At 37.7% G+C, this 26,446-nt stretch overlaps 2 protein-coding genes across 4 annotated transcripts; both read right to left on the reverse strand.

The window, feature by feature from the left end:
• Positions 1 to 89: 89 nt before the first annotated feature.
• On the reverse strand, positions 90 to 6,347 carry LOC140890384 (zinc finger CCCH domain-containing protein 13). The gene is made up of 11 exons (XM_073298144.1): positions 6,108 to 6,347; positions 4,689 to 4,799; positions 4,554 to 4,584; positions 3,915 to 4,056; positions 3,734 to 3,790; positions 2,500 to 2,597; positions 2,059 to 2,130; positions 1,747 to 1,958; positions 935 to 1,137; positions 456 to 656; positions 90 to 340 (listed from the first exon to the last, which is right to left on the reverse strand). Exons 1-11 carry the CDS (start codon positions 6,223 to 6,225, stop codon positions 269 to 271), a joined length of 1,317 nt encoding a protein of 438 aa, XP_073154245.1. The 5' UTR covers positions 6,226 to 6,347; the 3' UTR covers positions 90 to 268.
• A 5,611-nt stretch (positions 6,348 to 11,958) lies between these two features.
• On the reverse strand, positions 11,959 to 26,010 carry LOC140890970 (phosphoribosylaminoimidazole-succinocarboxamide synthase, chloroplastic-like). 3 transcript variants are annotated; one of them, XR_012152365.1, is made up of 11 exons: positions 25,700 to 26,010; positions 25,510 to 25,611; positions 25,260 to 25,389; positions 15,613 to 15,701; positions 14,744 to 14,824; positions 14,554 to 14,643; positions 14,365 to 14,454; positions 14,239 to 14,289; positions 14,102 to 14,148; positions 13,438 to 14,024; positions 11,959 to 12,276 (listed from the first exon to the last, which is right to left on the reverse strand). XR_012152365.1 is itself a non-coding variant. In XM_073299161.1 (10 exons), exons 1-10 carry the CDS (start codon positions 25,853 to 25,855, stop codon positions 13,949 to 13,951), a joined length of 912 nt encoding a protein of 303 aa, XP_073155262.1. In that variant the 5' UTR covers positions 25,856 to 26,010; the 3' UTR covers positions 13,338 to 13,948. The 3 variants fall into 3 exon arrangements, 1 of the variants encoding a protein (XP_073155262.1); XR_012152364.1 differs by lacking the exon at positions 11,959 to 12,276 and adding an exon at positions 12,711 to 12,823; XM_073299161.1 differs by lacking the exon at positions 11,959 to 12,276 and having other exon boundaries at positions 13,338 to 14,024.
• Positions 26,011 to 26,446: the final 436 nt, after the last annotated feature.

The following is a 26,446-nucleotide window of genomic DNA, read 5'->3' on the forward strand; positions in this document are numbered from 1 at the left end:
TATTCGACTTGAATTATACCTCCAACTTTATTAAGCTGAGGTATACGTAGAGACATTTTGTGCTAATAATGTTAACGGAAAAGAAAAACAAACAAACAAAATACAGCTAAATGTGTTATTCGGTAACTTATCCGGAATCATATCAACGATCTTGAAGCCAGAGGTTAATCCGTACAAAACTGGACGAAAAATAGCTTAAAACTAGTGCACATCAGTTTGGAGGTCATCAAGTTTGCTTGTCCAAGAAATGGCAATGAAGACAAGGAACTCAAATGATATCCACTTCAACAGCCTCCTCGTCCGCGTCATCAATGTCCACATGTTCGTCATCACCTTCATACTGCAATAATTTGAAGTTTCCGAAAAACACGACTCAGGAGTACAATATTAAGTGACGTTAAATTTGACTAGTTTGAGATCTAGTTTTCATGTAATAATTCGTAAATCAAGCCAACCTGTGAATAAACATTTGGAGGTGCAGGAGGTGGAGGTGGTGGAGGATATGGTAGGAACTTCAACGTAGCATCTGCCTCGGTTCTAGTAGAAGCAGCTCCAGTTGCTTGAAACTTTTCATCCATGTCGAGATCTTCAACATATTCATCCACTGCATGAGCCGCCAAACCAGTCGACGGAAGAATAAGGCCCATCTCAGGTACCTTTTATAGCACATAGGTACAACAGAGTCCTCATTAGTGCTGATGATAATAGCAATACCGAGGATGAAATTCATTATCATCGCCCAACTTTTAACTGAAACTATAAAATCATCCTGTCAATGCTTCAGGCTACATTTTAATGCCATAAATAAACTACTTAATAGGGACAAAACTGGATAAAATTGAAAACCAGCGCGATGATCTTAGTAATTCTATCAAGAGTCAGGGATGTTATTTAAGGTGATATTATCATAGAATAAGATGATAGAAATATCAACGGAGAATAGAGGAGGTACCTTATCTGCCGAGGCAACATCAGGAGGCTGGTACGTTCCTCTCCTAGGCTTGTCTTCATACGCCATGGGGCCACACCTGTTATTTGCATCGGATTCTTTTCTTCGGACCGATTGCTCATGATGCTCGGTGTGGCGAGAAGGCTTTTCCAGCCAAGTTCCCCTGATCTCAGCTCGATTTCCTTTGACTATATTCACCGATCAATGTAAGATTTGTCAGTAAAGAAAGACATGAATGGATGGATCTGTGATGATGGGAAAAACCACGTTATTCTGAAGATTGTGTATTTTAAAAAGTCAAAGGACAGTCGAATGACTGAAATCCTACAACATAAGTTTAACATCATAATTCACCATCACAAAACAGTTGATTCATAATGTAGCCACTGTTCCCTCCATTTGATGTTTTCATCTCTGTCCCAATTAAACAATTCTTCATCTAATTCAGATATCGCTTCTTTACAATGGTTAATCAATTGGAGACCCAAGAAAACTAAAAACGGACTAGGAGTTATGGACAACCAAACACCTATGGTCTGCCTCTACATGATACAAGTTTGTCTTCTAACTACAAGGGATTATGGTTCAGTAGCCGATGCGTCAAAAGAAAAGCAAGAAGGTCCACACTAACTGAAAAGCTTAACCTAACACAGAAGCACAAATTTGGAGATTATACAATAGTTGGAATCGTGAACCAGTAAAAACTTGCATCAATAAGACAATCACCCGAGGATATGAATCATTCGTCAATTGGCTTCAACAGCTTTTTATTTTACATACACGTACTTATATTTTACCTTGATTTGATGCATCGTGATCTTCCAGGTAGCCTCGTAACTTTTTCTGGCTTGGAGAAGAATTTATCTGACACTCATTCAAAGGGCTCACATTATTAACACCGGTTTCATCTTCACTCACCGCGTTAATTTTTGAATCTTCTTCGTTTGACCCTTGTCTGGCAGCATTAAAATCCAGCTGCTCACCCAACTTCAGAACTTGAGCATGGGACCTGCAAAAGCCAAATACATGGTAACTCACTCTAGACGCTTGCTAAAATCAGAAACCAAAGCGATGCAGGAACAAACGAACACATCAAAACCAGAACATGCCTCTTCAATTCTTCTTGTAATCGCAAGTGTCGATTATGTGCTTTTATGAACTTCTTAATTTTTGTGCTAACCCTGGAAAATATACAGAAACGGACAGTAAAACAAAGCAGTGGTTTAGAAATAAGAGATGTTGGGGGTGTGAAAGTGACATGGGCATTGGCAAAATTATTCCAAAGAAAGATGAAATATTTAAAAATTGATTACGTGAGAACTGTTTTTACAGGAACATTTTGTTTCAGATTTTACAAGGATTATCCTTATAAATTAAAAAGAATAAAAAAAAAAACCAGGGACCCAAATTATATCAAAATCACCACACCCAAACCTTCAAAAGGGTCATCAGCATCGATAAAATAATTACAAGTACTCGGAGTCCCAAATTCCCTCAAAATATCATCAAACTAATAATGAAAAAACAAAAGGCTAAATTATAGCAAATACCTTTTGGCTTCCTCTTTCTCTTTAGAAAGTTGCATCTCAAGATCATGAATTTTCAAATTCAGAGCGTCTGCTTCTTGACCCTTCTCTTCCAGGAAGATCTTTTAAACACATGACAGGTTATGCTTCAAGATTTATGAAGCAAAAACAGCAAGCGATGATAAATGTCTTAAAATTGAGCAAATTATTCATGATGGTTCAACCCAATGGGAGAAACAAAGAAGTTAATACGGTATTTTCTATGAAGGTATGAAAAAAGTTGAATCCTGTTCTCTATACTATGTTAGTGTCAAAAATCACAACGAATGGAGCTGGAAGCAAAGCTATTGTCTAATCTAAGAAACATACAGTATAACTAAGGAATAAATAAACAAGATGGTGAATAAGGTCACTTTAGCACAATGAAGCTCTTCACTCTGATCCATAGAAAAACAAAAAAAAGATTCCATTAAATGGCCTCTGGATGAAGGAACACAATGGATTATGAATGCTGGCCAGACCTAGCCAATTTACTCGTTAAATTCCACCTTGCGCACACGCACACACTAGCGATCGCGGCACACGGTGTGCGCATACATTTGGAATAAGTGCCATTGATGCAGCTTTAAAGTGTGCATATATGGATTCATAAATTGGAATGACCAATAATTGAAAAAAATTTGATTGTCGGGCAACAAAAATAATGTTATTTCAAACGTTATTCTATTATAAGATTGAATGAGGTAATTAAACACAATCTAAAGCATTATGAATAAGAATAAGAAACTAAGAATATATCAAAACATATTACACATTTCTATAAAAGACAAATGTGCTAAAATTTCATTTGAAACAAAAATAAACATGGGAGTGGAATCTGAAATTGGTAACTGACTGTGAGAAGTGGAACTGGTAAAAAAGACATGGAAAGTGGAATGCTAGTAAAGGCATTTTTGGAATAGAAAAAGGCTTCACCAAAATCAGTTTTTAAAGGGGACTCTCCCTTTTTTGATAGTGTGTGTGTGTGTGTGTGATAATAACTTCTGAAACAAGTTGTATACAAATTACAACGTAGAATAATAATAACCAAAACAGAATGTTTCTACTTGACACAGAAAGAAAACAGAAAGTATAGCACTAAAACATGTCTGATCTGAGAAAAAAACGTATTAATCACACCCAAATAAAAGAAATTGATGTCATACCATTTAATTTCCACCATGACTCGAAATAAGAAACCTCAAACAAGTTAACTAACCTCAAGCTTCTGTTTGTCATTGCCAAGTATCTTAATTTCAGTAAGCATGTGTCTCAGCTGCACGTAATTGAACAAAAGAAGATGAGGATATCACTACCACTAGCAAAATTATAACCTTAAACACTGAAAATAATGATTCTGCCAATTACAAAATCCAAAAGAAAGTAGCCAGCTATCAAACCTGTTCATCGAGAAGCATTTTGGAATCAGAGGGCGTCCATGTTCTTTCTCTGTTTTGATCTTCATTCCCATCCGACATTCTCATACTGCCAGAATAATCATGGGTTCCATCCAATCGCTGTTTCTTCCTGTGATTTCTGTCACTGCACATGAACAAAGTTAGCAGATGTGGCAGCCAAAAATAAAGGCAGATACTGGATGAAATGAAAGCATTCTCATAAAAAAAGGACGTGCTACTAACACCAACAGAAAAACCATGTTAAAACGGGCACACAGCTTGAACTTCTAGAGAGAATATGACCAAGTTAATTCCATTAATTAATTAAAACAATAAAAAAAATAGAGTTCATTAAAATTTGAAGTTCAAACAATAAAATCAATACGTCACAAGAGTGATCATATAATATGTGCAGCATGAAGTTTATCTAGAATTCAAAAATTAAGCTCCATGAGATTGATGGCAGTTTCTCAAGATATAAGAAAGAAAAAGTGTCAAACTTATGGTTTAGGAATTAAAAGAAATGGCTTCTGAATATCATATCAACAATACCCACAACAAATGAGTTTCCACACGATTAAAAAACTTGATGCCATCACACAGTCAAAAAGGAAGGAGCAGAAACAATTGAAATGAACTTACATCCTTGTCATGGGAGAGCGAGGACTATTTCCTACAAATCATGGCAACCAAATATCAACAAATAAATATCGCAAAAACAATGGGAAATAAATGTGATGACAAAACTGGATCCACATGCAAAATGCTTCATCTTACCATGAGATGAATGTCTTGCTCGGTCATCCCTTCTAGGTGAATATTTGCGCAATGGAGACCGATTTCTGCCAAGACTTTCCCGCAGATCTCTACCACGATACTCCTGCGTACCTGCAATTTGAACAAAAAATAATGCTATAGCAATGAAGAAATCACAACTTCAAATGTTACACGAGCAGAAAACCATAAGACAGTAATTAACATGAAGTTTCGCTTACCATCACAGGGAATAATATGAGAAACAAAATTATGACAAGTTATAGTGCCTTCTTGCAGATTCCATATAAGCCATGGAATTCAGGACTTTCATATAGAGATAGATAACAATATACCGGTTTTGAGCTTTTATATATAGAAAAAAATCCTTTTTGAGAATCATGGAAGCAACTCAAAAGATAAGATGTCCTCAGCCTTTTGTAGAAAGAATATAAAGCAAAGCTGCCGAATTCTTCTCATGTCTGCAGAGTATTTTAACTATATTCTTCCACGCGCAAGTCTAAGTTACTAGACAAGAAACTCGAGAAGATCCCTCTCCTTTATGGATGTACATCACTTGAAGATAATATCACATACTCGAATAATGTATCCGCTGCAGAATTAAAATAGGATAATACGTTGGGATGATCTTTGTGATGTCGTTCATGGAGAATCAATGAAGAAAGTACCACATTCTCTACTAACTGCAGAATATCTTGGATATTTGGATGATTCATCAAATCAGCTGATGACCTACGAAAACTGAAAGGCGTCCCTTGGAAAAAATTTTCTGATTCCTCTTATAACACTGCCGTGTCAAGATGCATTAAAATAAACCAAGAAGCCGAGGAAACAACATCAAAGCAGCATAAAGGCAAACCAACCAGCAAAATCCATTCTGATGACAGATACCGAGTCAGTCAATATACACTTGCAAACGTCTCCAGAATCCGCACTACAAATTTCTTGCAAAGTTTCTACTTCAATGAAATGACAAATAGGAAATCAATAATTGGGTATATTCATGTACTTGGCCATGCTCACTTTGCGATCCATAAGAAACAAGTTAATATACATGTGGAATTACTATCTTCGATCCTCTCATAAGAATTATAAATTTTTCACGTGGAGTTGCAACATTCGATTATTTCCCGAGCATTTTATCTACTTTATACATCCTATTAAATTTCAAAATAACCAACTGAACAAGAAACAAGCGAAATCAGGAAAAACGTGTAGTACAAAGAGTTTGGAACAATAGAATTTCCATAAATGTATTGAAATGGCCAAATGGGTAATAACTTAATCAAATTTAAATGAAGAATTCGTAATCCCAACAGAGGCTGGAATCACGTGATATAATCGCTGTGGTAAGACTCATGCAGTGTAGATAAAAAGATGCAAAAACAAAAAGAAGGAATAAATATACAAATTCTAAATCACCATTCAAGGGGCCACGGAGCTCAGCGGAGCCATGAGCAAAGTTGCAGTATTGGCGAGAGCAACGGCCTCTTTGGTACAACAGGCATAGCCTCGTCTTGTATAGTTTCCTCTCAACCATCTTGCCAAGGATAAGAGAAATTCAGGTCTCCCCGTATTAGAAATTAAATAGTCGATTTGCAGCTCCTATTGCAGTTCCAGTTCCATCCGCAGAAACCCTAATTTCACACAATTAGGACTGAAATCGAGCCTCTGTGGTATTTGGAGCTATTTATAGTGGTCCGTTTGGATAAAACTTAAAACAAGTTTTTTAATGTTTCAACGGTGAAAAAAACATGAAAATTATGTTTGGATAAGTTTTTATATACTTTCTTTGTCTCATATATATATTGTCCTCTTTTCTTTTTCATGCAATTTTTCTTTTTCATGCAAATTAAAAGAAAAAATTATTGAAAAAGTAAATTTTATATAAACTTTCTATTTTATTTATATTTAATGTATTAAAAAATGATTGCACAATTTTCAAGTTGTAGTTAATAGGGGTATATTAGTAAAGAAGTGTAAAAAAAATATTACTAAATATGGTATATGACTATATATTTGGGACAAACAAAAAAGAAAACGTGAACAATATAATTGGAACGGAGAGAGTAATATTTTTGAAAAATTTTCTTGAAAATTGTTTTTAGAGTATAGTTTTTGAAAAATTAATAAGAGGCGGTTTTATGTTTTAAAAAAACATGGATAAGACAGTGTCATGGATCACGTCATGTTAAAAATGGGTCATTACATTCCCAGATCACTCTTTCCGTGACCTAAAATTTCTCTCCCCGTCCATTTCAGCCCAACTCGCTGCCAACGTCCTCCAAACTCTCCGCTTTCTCTTCACGCTGTACTCATGGCTGGCTACAATATGTATTTTTTTTTTGTTTTTTCTGCTCAAATATTTTGTTTATGGGTGCTAACTTTTCGTACATATGATAACCGATACTAAAAAATTATCTCATGAAATTTCGGCTGCATCATTCAATATGTGATTGTGTCTTCTTGGTTAGCATTAAGATAGGTGCTTGTTTTTTCTATCTTTGAATGTATGCGGCATTGCTCACTCCGTGTTTGTTCTTGTATAGCTACATATATTTTTTTATAGTCGATCTACGTTTTAGTTGTTATGAAGACTGAGGCCCACACATTTTTTTTCTGACCTTTTTTTAAAATAAAATTTAGTAATTTATTTAGTAACTGTGTGTGAATAATGAATACTAGTGTATTTGCACACCCGTTGCGTGTGATGAAAAATTTAATTTTTTATTAAAATTAATTTTGAAAAAAATCTAATAAATTTATGGGAACAAAAAATGAATGTTTCTTGAGTTAAATATTAGTCATAACTCATAATTAGTCTGTGAGGAGTAGTTAAAAGACCATGAATTATATATTTATATTAGTTATTTCACACCATTTTTTTCAAATAATTTGAAATTTAAATTAAGGTCATACCAAGAGACCAAGTTGGTTTCTCTAAAGACTAAAGCCTTCTCACTTAATAAATAGGGTATAGATTTGTGTAAGTTAAGAAAAGGTTTTGAAGTTTGGTTTGATCGGGTCATGGTTTATTTCTTGAGTAAATCGAAATTGGATATTTGGATCCAATAATTCTAGGTTGGTAATCTTGGAGTTTAGGGTTTGGAATTTAGGTTAACCGATTACGTTCCTTGCCTCAATCGTCTCGTGTATAACACTTTCACTTCCGAAGAGTACTTAGTGATAAATTATGCCAACTAAGGATTGGTAAATCTTTGCGACAAATTGTTTTCAAGGTTTTTTAACAGGGAAAAATACTTATTTAAATTAATTCTTCATCTCAAGTCGATTAGTGTGATCTAATTAATATGGGTTAATATTGTATTCGTGTTGGTTCTTCGACGATTTAAAAAACACCCCGTGTAGCGAATATCTTGAATTTGTTGGGTGCCAAACAAGAATGAAACTGCAACACGATAAAAAAAATGTGTGTTTTCATTCATAAAAAAAAAATATTCTCATCAGTATACGCAACACGGGATTATTCTATGCTACACCTGGAATACTTCTCCCTCATGATGTGGTCAAATATCAATCATTTGATCATCAAGATATATGTCAATTTTCATAAAAATATATGGGTCCCACGTAATCTAATGATATTGAAATAAGAGGAGAAATACTCCGGTGTAGCATAGACTAACCCCGCAACACGATAAAACAGGTTTTCAAGTGTAAGTCTTAATATTTTGAATATTGTACTTGGTTATATATCAATATGAAACACGATATAGCATTCGGATAGGGTCATCTTTCAATTAAATAATAATTGAATTACTGAAGCAACTCAAATGTCGAATGTATCGAGATCTTATAATTGCTAAAAAAAATTATTATTATAATTTATAAACTGTCTTTTTGCTTTCAACATTTTAAATGAGAATTGTATTTTAAAATTTATATATTTAATGCACTTACTAATTATGTCTTCTTAGTTTTAACATTTTAAATGAGAATCTATATGTTTTAAATTTTATACATTTAATGTACTTATAAATTATGTCTTCTTGCTTTCAACATTTTAAAAGGGGGATTTTTTTTATTTTATATATTTAATTGTGCATTAAGCTATTTATAGCATAGTTATCTAAGCATCTTTTTAATTATTTTTAACTTTAACATTGTTTTTCTAAAATAGTATTCCAAAAACTTATTAAATATTAAATTTTGTTCATAAAATAGTTATTCAAATACATTTTTAACTATTAAAACTTTTTTTTAAATATAAAATAGCTTTAAAAAACACTTCCATAAAAATATTTTTAAAATTATTGTGCAAATGGAGCCTTAAAGAGCAACATCAAGTTCCTTCGTGTGGCTTCCAGTGAATCCAATATATCCGAGCTTACATTCTGCATATCGATTGATGAAATCCATCAATATTTAAATATTGTCTGATAGAAATAACCACCACTTGATCTTACCTCAATGTACTTTAGAGTGAACATTAAGGTATAAATAGACTTCTGAATTAGTTAAGCCACATTACTCAATTACCATATAACATTAATGGAAAACGTGATTCAAGTCGAATCGCATCAAATGATAACATCCTATTTTGAAAATTTAAGGAGTGTTTGCAATCACTAAAAAAAACGATTGTTATAGATTTTGACTTTAAAAAAAAATTATTTTTGAGTATTTTTTAAACTCAGATTATGTGTTAGTTTCTACTTAAGTTAATTAAAATTCAAAAGTTTGTCATATGGTGATTAGAGCCCGTTTGGATTTCATAGATTTTTTTAAAAAAAATGTTTTTTAAGCTTTAATTTTGGGCTTTTGAAAAAGCTTTAAATTTGACTTAAAAAGTATTTTTTAAGCACTTAAATGGTCATCCAAACATCTTATAAACTAAAAAATTACTTTTTTTTTTAAAAAAAAAAGTGATTTGCTGGCCTGAATTTTGATACCAAACGTGGCCATGATTCTCTAAAAGTGATTCTAGTAACAAAGTTAATGTTAAAATCATTACAATCACTTATTTATCAAACACTACCCAACTTTGATGTTTGGCTTTTCATTTTTGTATTCAAACGCTACCAACTTCTGAATTTTCTTCAATTTTTTTTATAATTTATAGATTTAATCACTTCTATAAAAACATAATTTTTTTTTTTTTGCAAACACTCCCTTAGTAACTTTGATACTCCAACTATCATATGGAACCTTGTACATCAATTAATATGTTCCATCCATTGGCAATTTGGCATATAATAGAATGTAAAAACATTTGGATTCATGAACATTATATTGTTGATGAAGTTAAATTCAGGTTCATGTTGCATAACTATTCACAACATTATAGCTCACATGGAACAATAAAAACAATGATAAACCAAAACTTTGCCATGGATATATTTCTAATTTTGCTTGATTCAATTTAATCCCCATTGATTCATGCCAAAACCTGATTGACAAGGAACTTCGTCATCATTATTAGCAAGAACGCAAGGGGAGGAAATGTCCAATTCTCACGTTTTTTTCTTAAAATTTGATGGGAAATTACTAAAAATTGATTACATTCAATATGATTGCTTATGTCACAAGCTCAAAACATGGAGGAAGTAAGACGAATTATTAAAATCATTGCATTCCTACTCTTATGATTCGAGCGCTTTTGTTTTTCATCTCAAGTGTTTTGAAAATAGAAAGATATCGATGCAGATGTTCCTTTCAAAGGAAATTGAAAGAAGATTAAAATCATTGCATTCCTACTCTTATGATTCGAGCGCTTTTGTTTTTCATCTCAAGTGTTTTGAAAGCAGAAAGATATCGATGCAGATGTTCCTTTCAAAGGAAATTGAAAGAAGATGGGCAAGGATTGATGTTGAACACTTAAAAAGGAGGTCAATCCTAAAGAAAGATAGCACAAATTGCAATACTTACATGTTTAAAGTATTGCTTGGGAATTAAAGCATTTAGGAAGCATTTTCTCAACTTTTTCTTAACAGTCAAACAAGAAGCATTGTCAATTAATTTGGTTTTAATGCATTGACTTCTCCAAACAAATTAATTCTAATTAGATGTGTCAAAATGAGCTAACACATTTGGTCGGTCCACAACCTGCTGCAATCCACCATTAAGCAGGACGGAGTGAGAAGGTTCGCTCTTTTGGTGGGTTGAAAAAATACCAACCCAATCCATATATTTTAGGTGGCAGGGCAAACAATCCGGCATACTTATGTATAATTTGACGAGTTGGGACGGGTGGGGCGATAATTTCATCAATCAAATCATTGAATTTAAATTAATATATTACCCCTTATAAATAATATTACTCATATTTTATTTATTTTTAAAATGACAAAATGATAATTTATCATTTTTATATAAAATCTAATCAATCAAATCAAATAAATTATAATCTATCAATCAAATCAAATATTATATTAACTATCATTTTTTATTTATTTTTTATTGTATTATATTACTTATCTATGTATTATTTATCTCATCCAGTGGCGGAACCACACTTCCGGGTGACACAAAATTTTTTCAAAAAATTATATATATTAATTTTGAAGGATTTTGGAATAATTTAATGATAGCCCAGATAGTTTATTCCAAAATATCGAAGGATTCAAGGGATAAAAATTGTAGCCCGAGTAGAATGAAATTTATGTCTCCGCCATTGATCTCTTCACTCAAACCAAATGATATGTACATGTGATGAGGCATGATTGACTATTTGACTTGATATGGGTGGAATTCTACAAATATATTCATTATTCTTATAATTATGTGCAATAGACAAGACCATTTAAGAAATTATATAATATTAAACATGATAATTTTACAAAATTAAAAACATACAAAACAACGTATTATTTATTTCTATATCTTATTCATCCATATCTTATCATATTTTATCACAGTTATACATATTTTTTGTTCATCTCATCCATAACATCAATCGATATCTAATATATTTTTTTATTTCTCAATAGCTAATGGTACATGCTATGAAAGTCATCAAGTATGGACGTTTGAGACAATAACGAAAAAAGTGAATCGCACACAGCAACGACATCACGTAGTATTGTGTACTTGAAACATCTCGATCGCTCTTCTTTTGTTTTGTTTTTTTTTTTCGGAAAACTTACTAGTTGAAAGTAGGAATATATTTTGAACATATTCTTTTAAAAAAAAAAAAAAAGATTCGACAACTAGAAAAAAGCATATTTTGAAGACATAAACATAACATGAACCAACTCACTCATAACCAAACTCGAATGCCATAACGACTTAAAAAAATTTTAAGTCAAAACGTAAAACATGATTATCTCCTAGACCACAAACGGACAAATGTCTTAAAAAAAAGAACTTACGCACAAAATATCAAAATTCCGAAAACCATGCCCTAAATCGTCGAAATTTCAGCAACTATGAAATATATATTTTAAAAATAATAATAAAAAAAAACTGAACCAAAAAGTAATAAAAAAACCTCCTCTCCTCTCCTCTCCTCTCACAGTCATCATTTAAATGTCATCATTCAAATGTGGAAGAAAACGAAAGACTCCGGTGTAGTGCATTCCTGTCTGGCACGAATCCACTCGAACATCCACGCCACGTAAATCATTATTACCTGCATCAACTGAACCCAGTGAGTCCAAAGAATAAAGTTTCGTTTAGACATGTATTTTAATAACGTTTTTAGTGTTCTATAAATGAAATATTCATATTAGTTTGGCCAAACAATCAAATATTCATGAATCCAGGAAATAGCAGAGGCACCTATCACTTACGCCTACGCTCTAACTTGTACCAGTCAATTTGTAGAGACAAGTCAGCTTAAAGCCAACATGCTAAACCCATGCCAGTCAAGTGGTAAAGACGAGCCAACTTAAAGCAGGCATCCTAGATCCGTGTCAGTCAATTGCCACAGTCAAGTAAACATATTTTCCAACCGTTAATAACATTTTCCTTACCCTCTTTACTTTAATGTTTTCATTCAACATTTAAATGTCAAGCCATTCTAGTCAAAGACAACTACATCACAGCCCCTAAACTTCACATGAGACATATGCTGCCCGAAAATATTATTTTAGAAAAAACTATACAAGCTGCCTGGGTACTGTTCATGCCCACCCACAACCTTCTACTAATAGTCTTATGCATCAAGAATCCCTCTCCTTTCAACATAAACACGAAACATATTATCAAATCCATCAAATCATTGAAAAATACATTGAAAGGCACCCTCAAATTTATCCAAACATGATAAAAACTTCATAACTCATATACACCATAAAATCACAAACAGGACATTTAATCAAACACCTAGCTCACAATAAAATTTTTTTGTAAAATGATTCAATTGGTACGTCAAAGGTAAAACATCACTTGACTTGAATAAAAAATTGAGAAAATTCGAACTTTGGCACCCAAGGATTGAAGAACACCGGAAGAACGCTCCTTTTTTTTTTTTTTCAAATTTCTGCAATTCGGCTCAAATTTCTCCTTCTCCTAAGATGAATCCTAGACGCCCCCTTCTCTCAATCTCACTCCTTCAATTTACATTGTGTGTGTGTGGGTTTTGGTGTCCCTTAAGCTCACTAAATTCTATTTTGTATCAAAGAAATGTAAATAAAAGTTGAGCCCTGAAAGGAGGGTGCTAGTATTTTAAAGTTCTTTAGCTTAAGATAGAAATTTAAAATTATTTTTCCTAATCCAACTTTGATAAAAGAAAAAAAAATAAAAAATCCTACTGCATTAACAATTAAAAATTTAGCACTTATTGAAATACCTAGATCGTTCTTCGGTCTCTTCCCTTAGGCCAAGTTCCGAACTCCTCACTGAAAACTTGAAAGTTTTCTTTTCAGTCCAGTTAGCAATAAAATCCATAACTTTAAAAAAAAAATCAATGAACATATTATTTAAATTCACATAATTGAATTTAAAAATAGTCATGCGGCTTTTGTGAGCAATTTTGGGTATTAAGTATTAGCCAAATCTAACTTTCAATAAAGAAATGCACACAATATATATAGTTCACTGCAATGTGTATAACGTAATTATACACAACCTGAAGTAACAACTTTATTTCATCAACTTTCTCACATCATTGAACATGTTCTAATATTACCGATTTATTATACACTTCTTGATGTGTAGGCAAGAAAAGAATCTGAGCAGGGCCCGCTTGCAACAATGCACGAGAATTGACTTTCTCCCCATTGAAGGGGCGAGAAACCAAATGGGCGAGGAAGCCCGCTTCCTCGCTTGGGCTTCCTCGCCCATTATACATGGTCTTATACTTATACATATCCACTTACCTGAGAGGTGGGAATCTCGAATTTTGATTTTGTTATAGTCTCGTACAAGAGTATGTACCTGTAGTCATCAAACGCACCATTTTTCATATTTTATTATACAAAATAAAGCTCCAAAAAACATGGAAATTATAATACCGCCAAGCCAATTCAGAAACAAGCTCTTCGGGTGCTTCAGGCAAGACCTAAGAATGTTCTTGGAGTTGGATCCATTAGGGGAAAAAAAAAAAGAAAAAAAGAAAGAAATAAGTATATCTATATATCGAGTAGTTTACCTCATCTTCATAAGGGTTGCAGTGATCTCTGAACCATAGCCTCAAAAATTCCTACCAAAGATTTAGAAAATAAAGTTATAATGGACGCAAGCATGTAGTGGCTCCAAATCAGTTCACCATCCGAACCTTGTCAATGTTTTCAGGCTCAAGACCATTTCGAATGCGCTCCTCATATGAATCAGCGATCCAATACCCACTTGAGTCAGGTGTATGAACCTAATGTTTGACAAATTAAAAATATATATTCAGGGAATGGATGCCATTGGTTGAGCATTGGCATGCATCTATTTCAGGTACATGCATAAGACAGATAACCTCATCGATCAAAACAACTGCGCCATCAGATCCCTTTCCAAATTCATATTTGGTATCAACCAATATCAGGCCATGTTCCAAGGCAACATGCTGCAATACAAAAACATAAACTTTAGGGACGAATAAAATACTAGGAACGTACACCCTGTGAATGAGTGAAAACCTGCTATACAAAGAGACTATCATGTACCTGCCCATACTCGAATAGCTTTAATGCAGCTGCACTGGCTTTGTCATAATCAGCTTGAGTCATCAGTCCACGCTGAACTATCTGCCATGCAAGTCACAAATGAGCAAATGTATACTCACAAAGACACAAACTCGCATAGTTAGATGCTATGAGTTTGTACAACCAGCAACCTTGGTAAAATCTGCTTCTTTCATTTCGGAAAAAAAGGAGATACTGCTAACTAAATGTCCACAACCACAAATTACAAGAATAATGGTCGGAGCTACACGATCCCCTTCCTACAAGGCTCTTCTTATTCTACAGACAACATTTTAGCACCTCTGTGCAAAAATTTGGCACAACTAAGTATTTATTTTTCTTATTTTACATCAATTCAGTAATTTTTGGCACGTGTTTATGGGAAAACATAAAGTTTGATAAGATAAAACTTTTGTTCAAGCATACAAAGCTAAAAGGATTCCCTTGTCTTTCAGTTTCGATCAAAGAATTATTTGTTTGTAATTCGCTTCCCAAACAAAAAGGCGATTCAACTCCACAGTTAGAGGTGCACTTATTTACCTAACATACCATTTTTCAAATGCCGCTCCCTCAAAATCGTCAATCCATTGGATGACAAATCATATGCATGATATTTTTGTGGGGACGTGACATTGTCTCGGTTTTGCACCAAGCATCAATTATATCATTGTCCGAAAAAAGTACATTAAAATACATAAAGGTCCTAAAAGAGGCATAACTGGTGGATCTAGACATTCAAGAAATATAAAAATATCACGAGATATTCAAAGGACACAGGCATATTTCTTTAAAGTTAGTACAATTAAACCAGTTACCAAAGGAAGAATATAAACGGTTCAAGACATGCAAACCTCTTGGGGAGTTATGGGAACATCATGATCCACGTCTTTAGTAGTTGGTGTGAGTATATTTGCCGGCAACTTTTGGTTTTTCACCAAATCTACAACAGATAAATGCAGAATTTGAGTAAAAAGTTGGCATAAATAATCCATTCAATCCAAAACCCATCAGAAAGAACATTTCCGCAGTAATTCCGAATTCCTTTGAGGTAGACAGTCCAAAGTGACGTATCCGTACTTCCAGTCACATAGCCTCTAACTACGAACGAGAAGCATTGTCAATTCAGCATTCCAAAAAGGCAATCCTGTGACGCCCGGGGCTGAAGAGGCAGGGAGTGATCGCCGGTGCCAAGAGGTTGCACGGACAATGAGCGGCTCCTGGTAGGCTTCTAGGCGGAGGGAGACATGAATGAACCGATCCCATGCCGGAATGAGAGGGATTCTGAGACTGTGTAGGTATGGGACTACATGGTTGAGGAGGGCTTAAAAGATTTCATATGTACTATTCATATCAAAAAGGTGCATCTTCTTTTCGGAAGCACATCATATAAAAACTTGATGTGTGTGAGTGAGGACATAAGCACGCTGAAAAGACCCGTCTTGATACAGTGGGGCGTTACAAATGATATCAAAGCCAGGTTATTGAAACGACCCAAACATTCTAAAATAATATATGCGGAATTTTTTTTTTTTTAATAATACTAAATAAAATAAATGCACACACATGCCCATACATATATGCACAAAATAAATAGATTTAAAATAATAAATAACTTAAATAAAAATGCATTCTTTAACAAATTAAAGGTCTGAGTCATGCATTAAATAAAATGTTGTCCTAAACAATTAAGTAAAAGTTTGCATGCACTGAAAATAATTAAATAAAAATAAGTACTAGTACCAACCACTGAAAACAAATAAAAATAACAACATGTTTAATATTTCATAAAAACATAATCATAAAAACTCAGCCGGCGGTCACGGGGGTCACTGCATGTCCGCTCATAGATCCTCGCCTCCGGTGGGTACTATGTCCTCTACGTACTCACCTGCACCATACCAGTGTAGTGAGCCTAGAGGCCCAACATGCTAACATAACAAGGGTTTAAAATAATTTAAATCACTTTAATACTAATACATAACATATACATGAATGAGCATGCTTGAAAATTTCATAACATAACATAACTTAACTTAAATAAACTTAAATATCATAATCATACATAATACATAAACATTGTTGAGCAATTAATTTTTTAACATCGCATGGTTGTATCCGTAGTGTAACCTTAAATCATACATTAAATACTGATCAGCGTGGAAACCAACGTACGTGGCGGTGACGAATCACCTCTTAAATTGGCAGTAAACTGCCCTTCAATAGTTCACATATGGGGACGAATCCCCCTTAAATTGTCACACTACTTCAACTTCCAACATAAAATATTTTATTATTGCTCAACCTTAAACATTTAATTATGCATAAAATTATTTCATGAATGCGTGTACTTAATTAAAATGTATGTCCTTCATATATATTTAATTTAAATTTCTTACTAACATATAAATATTAAAATAACTTCAATGCATAAAAATAATTAAATATATAATCAGGACACATGCAATTTTCTCATGGATGGTCCTGGACTGCTGGCCCTAACACTCAAGCCCATTTACTTAAATCTGGCCCATTAACACTGAGACTGGCCCAATAACATACTTAAGCCCAATAAAATTATTCTAAGCCCAATTAAATAATTAAAGCCCATTAAAACATTCTAGGCCCAATAACAACTTAAACTGGCCCAATGGGCCCAAAAGCCCAAAGGCTGGCCCAATAATTTCCATGGGCCCCCAAGGCCCATAAAATTAATGAACTCACTTAATTAAATTAATTAAGCCCAAAATAAATAAATTTGACTCAAAATAATTAAATGGAGCCCAATTAAATTTTGGGATTTAATTATGCCCATTAAATACTTAATTAAACTTAAAACTTAAAAATAAAAATATCCGAGCCCGACTCACTTAACCCCGACCCGGACCCAACTAACATAACCCATGACCCACTGACCCGACCCGGAACCCACAGCCCGACCCGGACCAGCTAGAAACCCTAGAACCCGAACCCCTCTCTTATCCTTCTCCTCGGCCGCAAGCAGCAGCTTTCCGGGGCTGCTTCCGCCATGCTCCGGCCATCCCCTGGCCGGAGCACCACCACCTACCCCTAGCCCTCTTCAAGACGTTTCCAACAAGCTAAAAACCAGCCCAATCCGAGCCCTAACGAAGGAGAACGAACCAAAACAAACTAGCCCTTATTCTGCTCGCCCCCTGCGCGCGACAGCAGAGTTCCGACCGTTCGGCCGCCCAACTCCGGCCACCACTGGCCGGAGCACAACTTGGATTACCTTCCCCTATGTCTTTTGGTTCTAACCCAACTGGAATCAGTCTAAAACACGCCTTATGGACCGAGAACGACCCAATCTCCCAACATCGCTCAACCTGCGCACCCTAGGACCTGTTCTGAACCAGCTCCTCTCCTGGCCATGCATGGCTCGAACCATGCAAGCCATTCAATCCTAGGGACCCTAAGACATCACCCCAGACGTGGCCAGCAGCCCTGGATCGGCCCCTTCCTTAAAAACATGAGTATGCATCATGAACAAGCCAACACATGCAGAAAAACGTGAATAGTTCATTCAAAATCCAAAGTTTCTTACAAAAATCGAACATGACAGTACATAATCTGATGCATACACACTCACACATATACCCACTGATATGGTCTTAAAAAGTGGAAGAAAACATGCCTTTCACCGTTGAACGAAGAGAAGAGATCGTAGATGGCGATTCCAGGACGACGGGACGAACGATCTTGCTAGACGTCTTAAAATAATCGACTATGGCTTCCTCCTAAGCTTGCTAGTCGATGAAGGTAAATGGGGATGGGAGGGAGGCGCTAGGTTGAAAAGAAAAGGAGTTGAGCGTGTGAAGGGGCTTGAGCGATGGTTTTGGGGTTTAAATTGGGTAGGTAATATTCTAGATAATTTAATTAGGGATAATAACTAATATAAGATAACTCCTAACTTTAAAAAAGATAATAACTAACATAAATATCATAAAATCCCGAAATATTAATTTAAAGGGATTTTACAGATAATTAAAAGTCAATATTTTGGCTTAAATTGGGTAAAAACGGACCCCTAAAATTAAATAAATCAAATACTGGATATTTTGAGATATAAAAACTCAACATAAATATTTTTGGGCTCTTAAAAGGCTCATGAAATAAATTGGATAGAAAGTTGTCATCTCGTCCGTCCACGGTCTCGTCAACGCGATAAAATAATTAAAATGCCATAAATCATGAAAATCACTAATTATGGGTTAAATGCTTGAAAATAAATTAAATCATGCACAAATAATTCACATAATTATTTAACCCATAATCTAACATTTTAAATTAATTAAATTCCTAATTATGCATGCGGATTTACGTATTGAAAATACCGGGTGTTACAAATCCAATCCAAGATATAAAAAGGTATGATAACACCCTTTTGTTAAGGTTATGAACTTGGCCTAACTCAAGCCCAAAAGCTAGCTGAATGGTAGTGATGCCCAGGGGGTAGGGACATAAAGAGTCAGGAATTACAGGGTTGTATTAAAGCAAGGGTGGCGGGACTGTAAGTCAGAACAGCGAGTAAGACTCTAGCCCGACTATTTTTGGGATGAGTATTGATGCCCCGGTAAGCCAGGGGTGCAGGGCTACGAATGCCCCGGAGTGGCAGGGCCGTATTAAGGCAGACCAGGAGCCTCAGGAGCCCGGGAAACCAGGTCTGCAGGACTTAGATAAGGCCCGTGTTTTAGGGGCATGATCCCCACGATTATCATAAACCCGAGCTTTCTGGGTTCATCGTACGTGACAGGTAAACGTGGGCAACTACCGCACCCACAATCCAGATTGTGGCCACTACCCTGGAATTGCGGAGTGACACTCTCACTCCAAGGCTTATAAATACCTGGTCACAGATATTTGTAGAGGTATGTTCATCTAAACTTCCAAAGCACTATACTCATTTCTCTAAAAAGCCGACTCTATTTCTAAGTCTAACTTAAGCATCAGAGTGGCCCCGCCGAAAACCCCTCTGGCGCCCCACTAACGTGCTTTTTATTCCCTTCCTTGGTGTGCAGATCATCTTGATTAAGGAAGGACAGCTCATATATTACCTCCATTAGCTCGGTCACCATGTCAGGCCCACTTCACTACCCTGATAGCCCGGGCCATGGTTTTACAAAACCATCATCATTGGCGCCGTCTGTGGGAAAGCTTGTTCTATAGACGTAGATATGGCTTCTCATGATCAAACATCACCTGGAGACCACTAGTCAGGGACGCCCCCTCAAGCGACCATGGAATGCTTTACATTTGAAGAAGTATTTTGTGTAATGTTTTGTATTCAATGTTTTATTAATGAAGGAGTTTTATCATGAAAGAAGGATTTCCATTATATAAGCCCGAGAGGTTCCAGGCCCCGGCACCCATCTTAAGCCCAAGGCATATATAAGCCCGGGAGGTTCCAGGCCCCGGCACCCATCATAAGCCCAAGGCATATATAAGCCCTTGGCATTATATAAGCCCGGGAGGTTCCAGGCCCCGGCACCCATCATAAGCCCAAGGCATATATAAGCCCTTGGCATTATATAAGCCCGGGAGGTACCAGGCCCCGACACCCATCTTAAACCCAAGGCATATATAAGCCCTTGGCATTATATAAGCTCGGGAGGTTCCAGGCACCGGCACCCATCATAAGCCCAAGGCATATATAAACCCTTGGCATTATATAAGCCCGGGAGGTACCAGGCCCCGGCACCGATCTTAAGCCCAAGGCATATATAAGCCCTTGGCATTATATAAGCCCGAGAGGTTCCAAGCCCCGGCACCCATTTTAAGCCCAAGACATATATAAGCCATTGTCATTATATAAACTCGGGAGGTTCCAGGCCCCGGCACCCATCATAAGCCCAAGGCATATATAAGCCCTTGACATTATATAAACCCGGAAGGTTTCAGGCCCCGGCACCCATCATAAGCCCAAGGCATATATAAGCCCTTGGCATTATATAAGCCCGGGAGGTACAAGGCCCCAGCACCCATCTTAAGCCCAAGGCATATATAAGCCCTTGACATTATATAAGCCCGGGAGGTTCCAGGTCCCGGCACCCATCATAAGCCCAAGGCATATATAAGCCCTTGGCATTATATAAGCCCGGAAGGTACCAGGCCCCGGAACCCATCTTAAGCCCAAGGCATATATAAGCCCGGGAGGTTCCAGGCCCCGGCACCCATCTTAAGCCCAAAGCATATATAAGCCATTGGCATTATATAAGCCCGGGAGGTACCAGGCCCCGGCACCCATCTTAAGCCCAAGGCATATATAAGCACTTGGCATTATATAAGCCCAGGAGGTTCCAGGCCCCGGCACCCATCATAAGCCCAAGGCATATATAAGCCCTTGCCATTATATAAGCCCGTGAGGTACCAGGCCCCGGCACCCATCTTAAGCCCAAGGCATATATAAGCCCTTGGCATTATATAAGCCCGGGAGGTTCCAGGTATAAACCCGGGAGATACCAGGCCCTGGCACCCATCATAAGCCCAAGGCATATATAAGCCCTTGGCATTATATAAGCCCGGGAGGTACCAGGCCCCGACACCCATCTTAAACCCAAGGCATATATAAACCCTTGGCATTATATAAGCCCGGAAGGTTCCAGGCCCTGGCACCCATCATAAGCCCAAGGCATATATAAGCCCTTGGCATTATATAAGCCCGGGAGGTACCAGGCCCCGGTACCCATCTTAAGCCCAAGGCATATATAAGCCCTTGGCATTATATAAGCCCGGGAGGTTCCAGGCCCCGGCACCCATCTTAAGCCCAAGGCATATATAAGCCCTTGTCATTATATAAGCCCGGGAGGTACCAGACCCCGGCACCCATATTAAGCCCAAGGCATATATAAGCCCGGGAGGTTCCAGGCCCCGGCACCCATCATAAGCCCAAGACATATATAAGCCCTTGGCATTATATAAGCCCGGGAGGTACCAGGCCCCGACACCCATCTTAAGCCCAACGCATATATAAGCCCTTGGCATTATATAAGCCCGGGAGGTTCCAGGCCCCGGCACCCATCTTAAGCCCAAGGCATATATAAGCCCTTGACATTATATAAACCCGGGAGGTTCCAGGCCCCGGCACCCATCATAAGCCCTTGGCATTATATAAGTTCGGGAGGTACCAGGCCCCGGCACCCATCTTAAGCCCAAGGCATATATAATCCCTTGGCATTATATAAGCCCGGGAGGTTTCAGGCCCCGGCACCCATCATAAGCCCAAGGCATATAAAAGCCCTTGACATTATATAACCCCGGGAGGTACCAGACCCCGGCACCCATCTTAAGCCCAAGGCATATATAAGCCCTTGGCATTATATAAGCCCGGAAGGTTCCAGGCCCCGGCACCTATCTTAAGCCCAAGGCATATATAAGCCCTTGGCATTATATAAGCTCGGGAGGTACCAGGCCCCGGTACCCATCTTAAGCTCAAGGCATATATAAGCTCTTGGCATTATATAAGCCCGTGAGGTTTCAGGCCCCGGCACCCATCTTAAGCCCAAGGCATATATAAGCCCTTGGCATTATATAAGCCCGGGAGGTTCCAGGCCCCGGCACCCATCATAAGCCCAAGGCATATATAAGCCCTTGACATTATATAAGCCCGGGAGGTACCAGGCCCCGGCACCCATCTTAAGCCCAAGGCATATATAAGCCCTTGGCATTATATAAACCCGGGTGGTTCCAAGCCCCGGCACCCATCATAAGCCCAAGGCATATATAAACCCTTGACATTATATAAGCCCGGGAGGTACCAGGCCCCGGCACCCATCTTAAGCCCAAGGCATATATAAGCCCTTGGCATTATATAAGCCCGGGAGGTTCCAGGCCCCGGCACCCATCTTAAGCCCAAGGCATATATAAGCCTTTGGCATTATATTAGCCCAGGAGGTACCAGGTCCCGGCATACATCTTAAGCCCAAGGCATATATAAGCCCTTGGCATTATATAAGCCCGGGAGGTTCCAGGCCCCGGCACCCATCTTAAGCCCAAGACATATATAAGCCCTTGGCAATATATAAGCCCGGGAGGTACCAGGCCCCGGCACCCATCTTAAGCCCAAGGCATATATAAGCCCTTGGCATTATATAAGCCCGGGAGGTTCCAGGCCCCGGCACCCATCTTAAGCCCAAGGCATATATAAGCCCTTGGCATTATATAAATCCGGGAGGTTGCAGGCCCCGGCACCCATCATAAGCCTAAGGCATATATAAGCCCTTGGCATTATATAAGCCCGGGAGGTTCCATGCCCCGGCACCCATCTTAAGCCCAAGGCATATATAAGCTCTTGGCATTATATAAGCCCGGGAGGTTCCAGGCCCCGGCACCCATCATAAGCCCAAGGCATATATAAGCCCTTGACATTATATAAGCCCGGGAGGTACCAGGCCCCGGCACCCATCTTAAGCCCAAGGCATATATAAGCCCTTGGCATTATATAAGCCCGGGAGGTTCCAGGCCCTGACACCAATCTTAAGCCCAAGGCATATATAAGCCCTTGGCATTATATAAGCCCGGGAGGTACCAGGCCCCGGCACCCATCTTAAGCCCAAGGCATATATAAGCCCTTGGCATTATATAAGCCCGGGAGGTTCCAGGCCCCGGCACCCATCTTAAGCCCAAGGCATATATAAGCCCTTGGCATTATATAAACCCGGGAGGTTCCAGGCCCCGGCACCCATCATAAGCCCAAGGCATATATAAGCCCTTGGCATTATATAAGCCCGGGAGGTTCTAGGCCCCGGCACCCATCTTAAGCCTAAGGCATATATAAGCCCTTGGCATTATATAAGCCCGGGAGATGAAAAGATGATCGAAGGGTAAGGGTGACCTTGGGAAGTTGAACCGGCCAGCGTAATGATGACGCGGGCAGTCGAAAGGGCGGGTAACGTCCTCTGACACCTGCCCGTCTTTTCAAATTCTAGGGTTAACGTCTGTCCTATAACTTTTGGACATTAATGGGGTATACCCCAGGAAGGCCGTGGTAGCAAGGCCTTGAATAGCCAGGGGCCGGGCTGTAAGTCAGGACGCGAGTAAGACTCTAGCCCGACTATTTTTGAGATAAGTATTGATGCCCCGGGGGGCAGGGACATAAATAGTCAGGAATTACAGGGTTGTATTAAAGCAAGGGTGGCGGGACTGTAAGTCAGGACAGCGAGTAAGACTCTAGCCCGACTATTTTTGGGATGAGTAGTGATGTCCCGGTAAGCCAGGGGTGCAGGGCCACGAATGCCCCGGAGTGGCAGAGCCGTATTAAGGCAGGCCAGGAGCCTCAGGAGCCCGGGAAACCAGGTCTGCAGGACTTAGATAAGACCCGTGTTTTAGGGGCATGATCCCTACGATTATCATAAACCCGAGCTTTCCGGGTTCATCGTACGTGACAGGCAATCGTGGGCAACTACCGCACCCACGATCCAGATCGTGGCCACTACCCTGGAATTGCGGAGTGACACTCTCACTCCAAGGCCTATAAATACCTGGTTATAGATATTTGTAGAGGTATGTTCATCTAAACTTCCAAAGCACTATACTCATTTCTCTAAAAAGCCCACTCTATTTCTAAGTCTAACTTAAGCATCGGAGTGGCCCCGCCGGAAACCCCTCCGGCGCCCCACTAACGTGCTTTTTATTCCCTTCCTTGGTGTGCAGATTATCTTGATTAAAGAAGGACAACTCATATATTACCTCCATTAGCCCGGTCACCACGTCAGGCCCACTTCACTACCCTGATAGCCCGGGCCCTGGTTTTACAAAACCATCATCAGGTAGGATTGTCCAAGTCTATATATATCTCTCACAAGAACTTTATCCATCCAATGTTGGAACACTAACACACCCCTAAAATGAACATCTGAAGCGTGAAATTTGCAAGACAATGAGTGACCTATGTTTCATGGAAATGGGTACGGGTATCCGATTGGATACGATACGAATATCCGATCGGATACGGCGATACGAAAAATTTTGGAAATATAAGACACGATACGGCTAGGATACGACTATTATTAAAAAATATATAAATATTAAATATATACATATATAAAAATTTAAGAAAAAAAAAGAAAAAATGTACCCGAAAACGTACCCAGTAAATTTTAATTTATTTATTAAGTAGTCCTCAAAATTTTATTATTTTTCAATTTAACCCATAAAACTTTTAATTATTTGCAATTTAGTCCAAACTGTACCCAAGCCGTACCGATCTGTCAAACTTGAAAAAGGTCAAAGACACGGGTTTTGCCGTATCCGACACTCGTACCCGAACTCGATACTCCAAAAAAATTATTTTTTGAAGTACCCGTGCTACATTGCGAGTGCCTCAACTATGAACAGTTCAACATATAATGGTGGGTGTGTGTTCTGACCTATGCGAGACAAATAACACATTTTCTTGCAAGGTATAGAACTCTGGCAAAGTGCTTACATAACTCACTCCAAAAAACTGGTTGATACAAGAAGAAGAGCATTAATTAAAATTACTCACCAACAAATTCAACAGGAAAAACAACACATTTCTTTGCAATAGTGACATTTCTATTTGGCGATGAAACAACTGAATTAGGAATTATGTGCTGAGTTTTACTAAACCACCACAAACTTGTTTCATTGAGCACCTGCGGATATCAATATTATGCAATTGAACACACAAATAATTTTGTCACCGACTCAATCTCAAGGTAGAGGAAATTTGGGTCATGGATTAGATCACAACGAACTTAAGGCACAACAAGTACCTGACCCTTGAAAGGAATCGAAGCAAGAACTCTATCGAAAGCACTTTGTCTGTCGGTTGTGACAAGTACAAGATAGTCTCCACCATCATAGATATCTCTAACCTGCAAAGATTACATTTTTTTCTGGTCAGCATGAATAATTTCTCAATAGGTCTGTCCCGTTTGAGAATACGAAAAACAGTAGATTAACCTTGCCTCTGGTATGGGATTGAAGACCAGGAACTGTTAAATGGAGATGAGTCTCGGAAAGACAGCTGGAAAGCGAAGCTTTGATCGCATTCATCAACTGATTCTTTCGGTCGATACTTGTCAAGGCTTCAAAGGAGTGGCGTGGCTGGGCTTCCATTGATGATGCAGATAACTTGAAACTTGGCACAATTGTTCGATTTGCAACGACAATGAAGATGAAGATAGGAATCTTGATGAATTGCAGTCACTTTGGAGGAAGGGTGTTTTTGTAGTGAGGTTCATGCATCGAGACTCGGCCATTCTTTTTGTGCTTGCTGAAATAAATAAATTTCAAACGATGAGCAAAACATGCTTGGCCTCATATATGAGAAATTACTGTATATAATTCGTATTTTTTAAAAAAATAAATCGGTTCGATTACTCGATCAGTTAGTTACCACCGATTCAACTTAAAACCATTTTTGGGAGTATTTCGAATCGAAATTCTGATCCATTCTTGGTTTTCAGGCTCGTTAGCTTGTTTAGCAAGTTCGTATTCTGACTCGTTAAGTGGGTCCGGGCTCGTTTTCGAACTTTTAAAGCCTAAATACAATACAATACATCTCTATAAATTAATTATAAACTAAAATTAAATTAAATTGTTCTTAAATAAAATAAAAATGAAAAACATAATTTAAAAAAAACGTCTCCAAAAAGTGACTTTTTGGTGTTAAAGAAAAAAGTTCTATAACTTCCATTTGAACACCAA

The sequence above is a fragment of the Henckelia pumila genome, chromosome 3, assembly GCF_033568475.1.
Source record: "Henckelia pumila isolate YLH828 chromosome 3, ASM3356847v2, whole genome shotgun sequence".
In the NCBI taxonomy this organism is placed as follows: domain Eukaryota; kingdom Viridiplantae; phylum Streptophyta; class Magnoliopsida; order Lamiales; family Gesneriaceae; genus Henckelia; species Henckelia pumila.

Excerpts from the sequence above, each read along its gene's own strand:
- LOC140890970 (XM_073299161.1), bottom strand. The coding sequence starts at position 25,855 with ATGGAAGCCCAGCCACGCCACTCCTTTGAAGCCTTGACAAGTATCGAC. Across the intron at positions 14,644-14,743 it reads AGCTATTCGAGTATGGGCAG|CATGTTGCCTTGGAACATGG; the intron begins GTACATGATAGT and ends TTTGTATTGCAG. Across the intron at positions 14,290-14,364 it reads AGCCTGAAAACATTGACAAG|GAATTTTTGAGGCTATGGTT; the intron begins GTTCGGATGGTG and ends AATCTTTGGTAG.
- LOC140890384 (XM_073298144.1), bottom strand. The coding sequence starts at position 6,225 with ATGGTTGAGAGGAAACTATACAAGACGAGGCTATGCCTGTTGTACCAA. Across the intron at positions 4,057-4,553 it reads CGCTCTCCCATGACAAGGAT|TGACAGAAATCACAGGAAGA; the intron begins GTAAGTTCATTT and ends GTTCATGTGCAG. Across the intron at positions 3,791-3,914 it reads AAATGCTTCTCGATGAACAG|CTGAGACACATGCTTACTGA; the intron begins GTTTGATAGCTG and ends AATTACGTGCAG.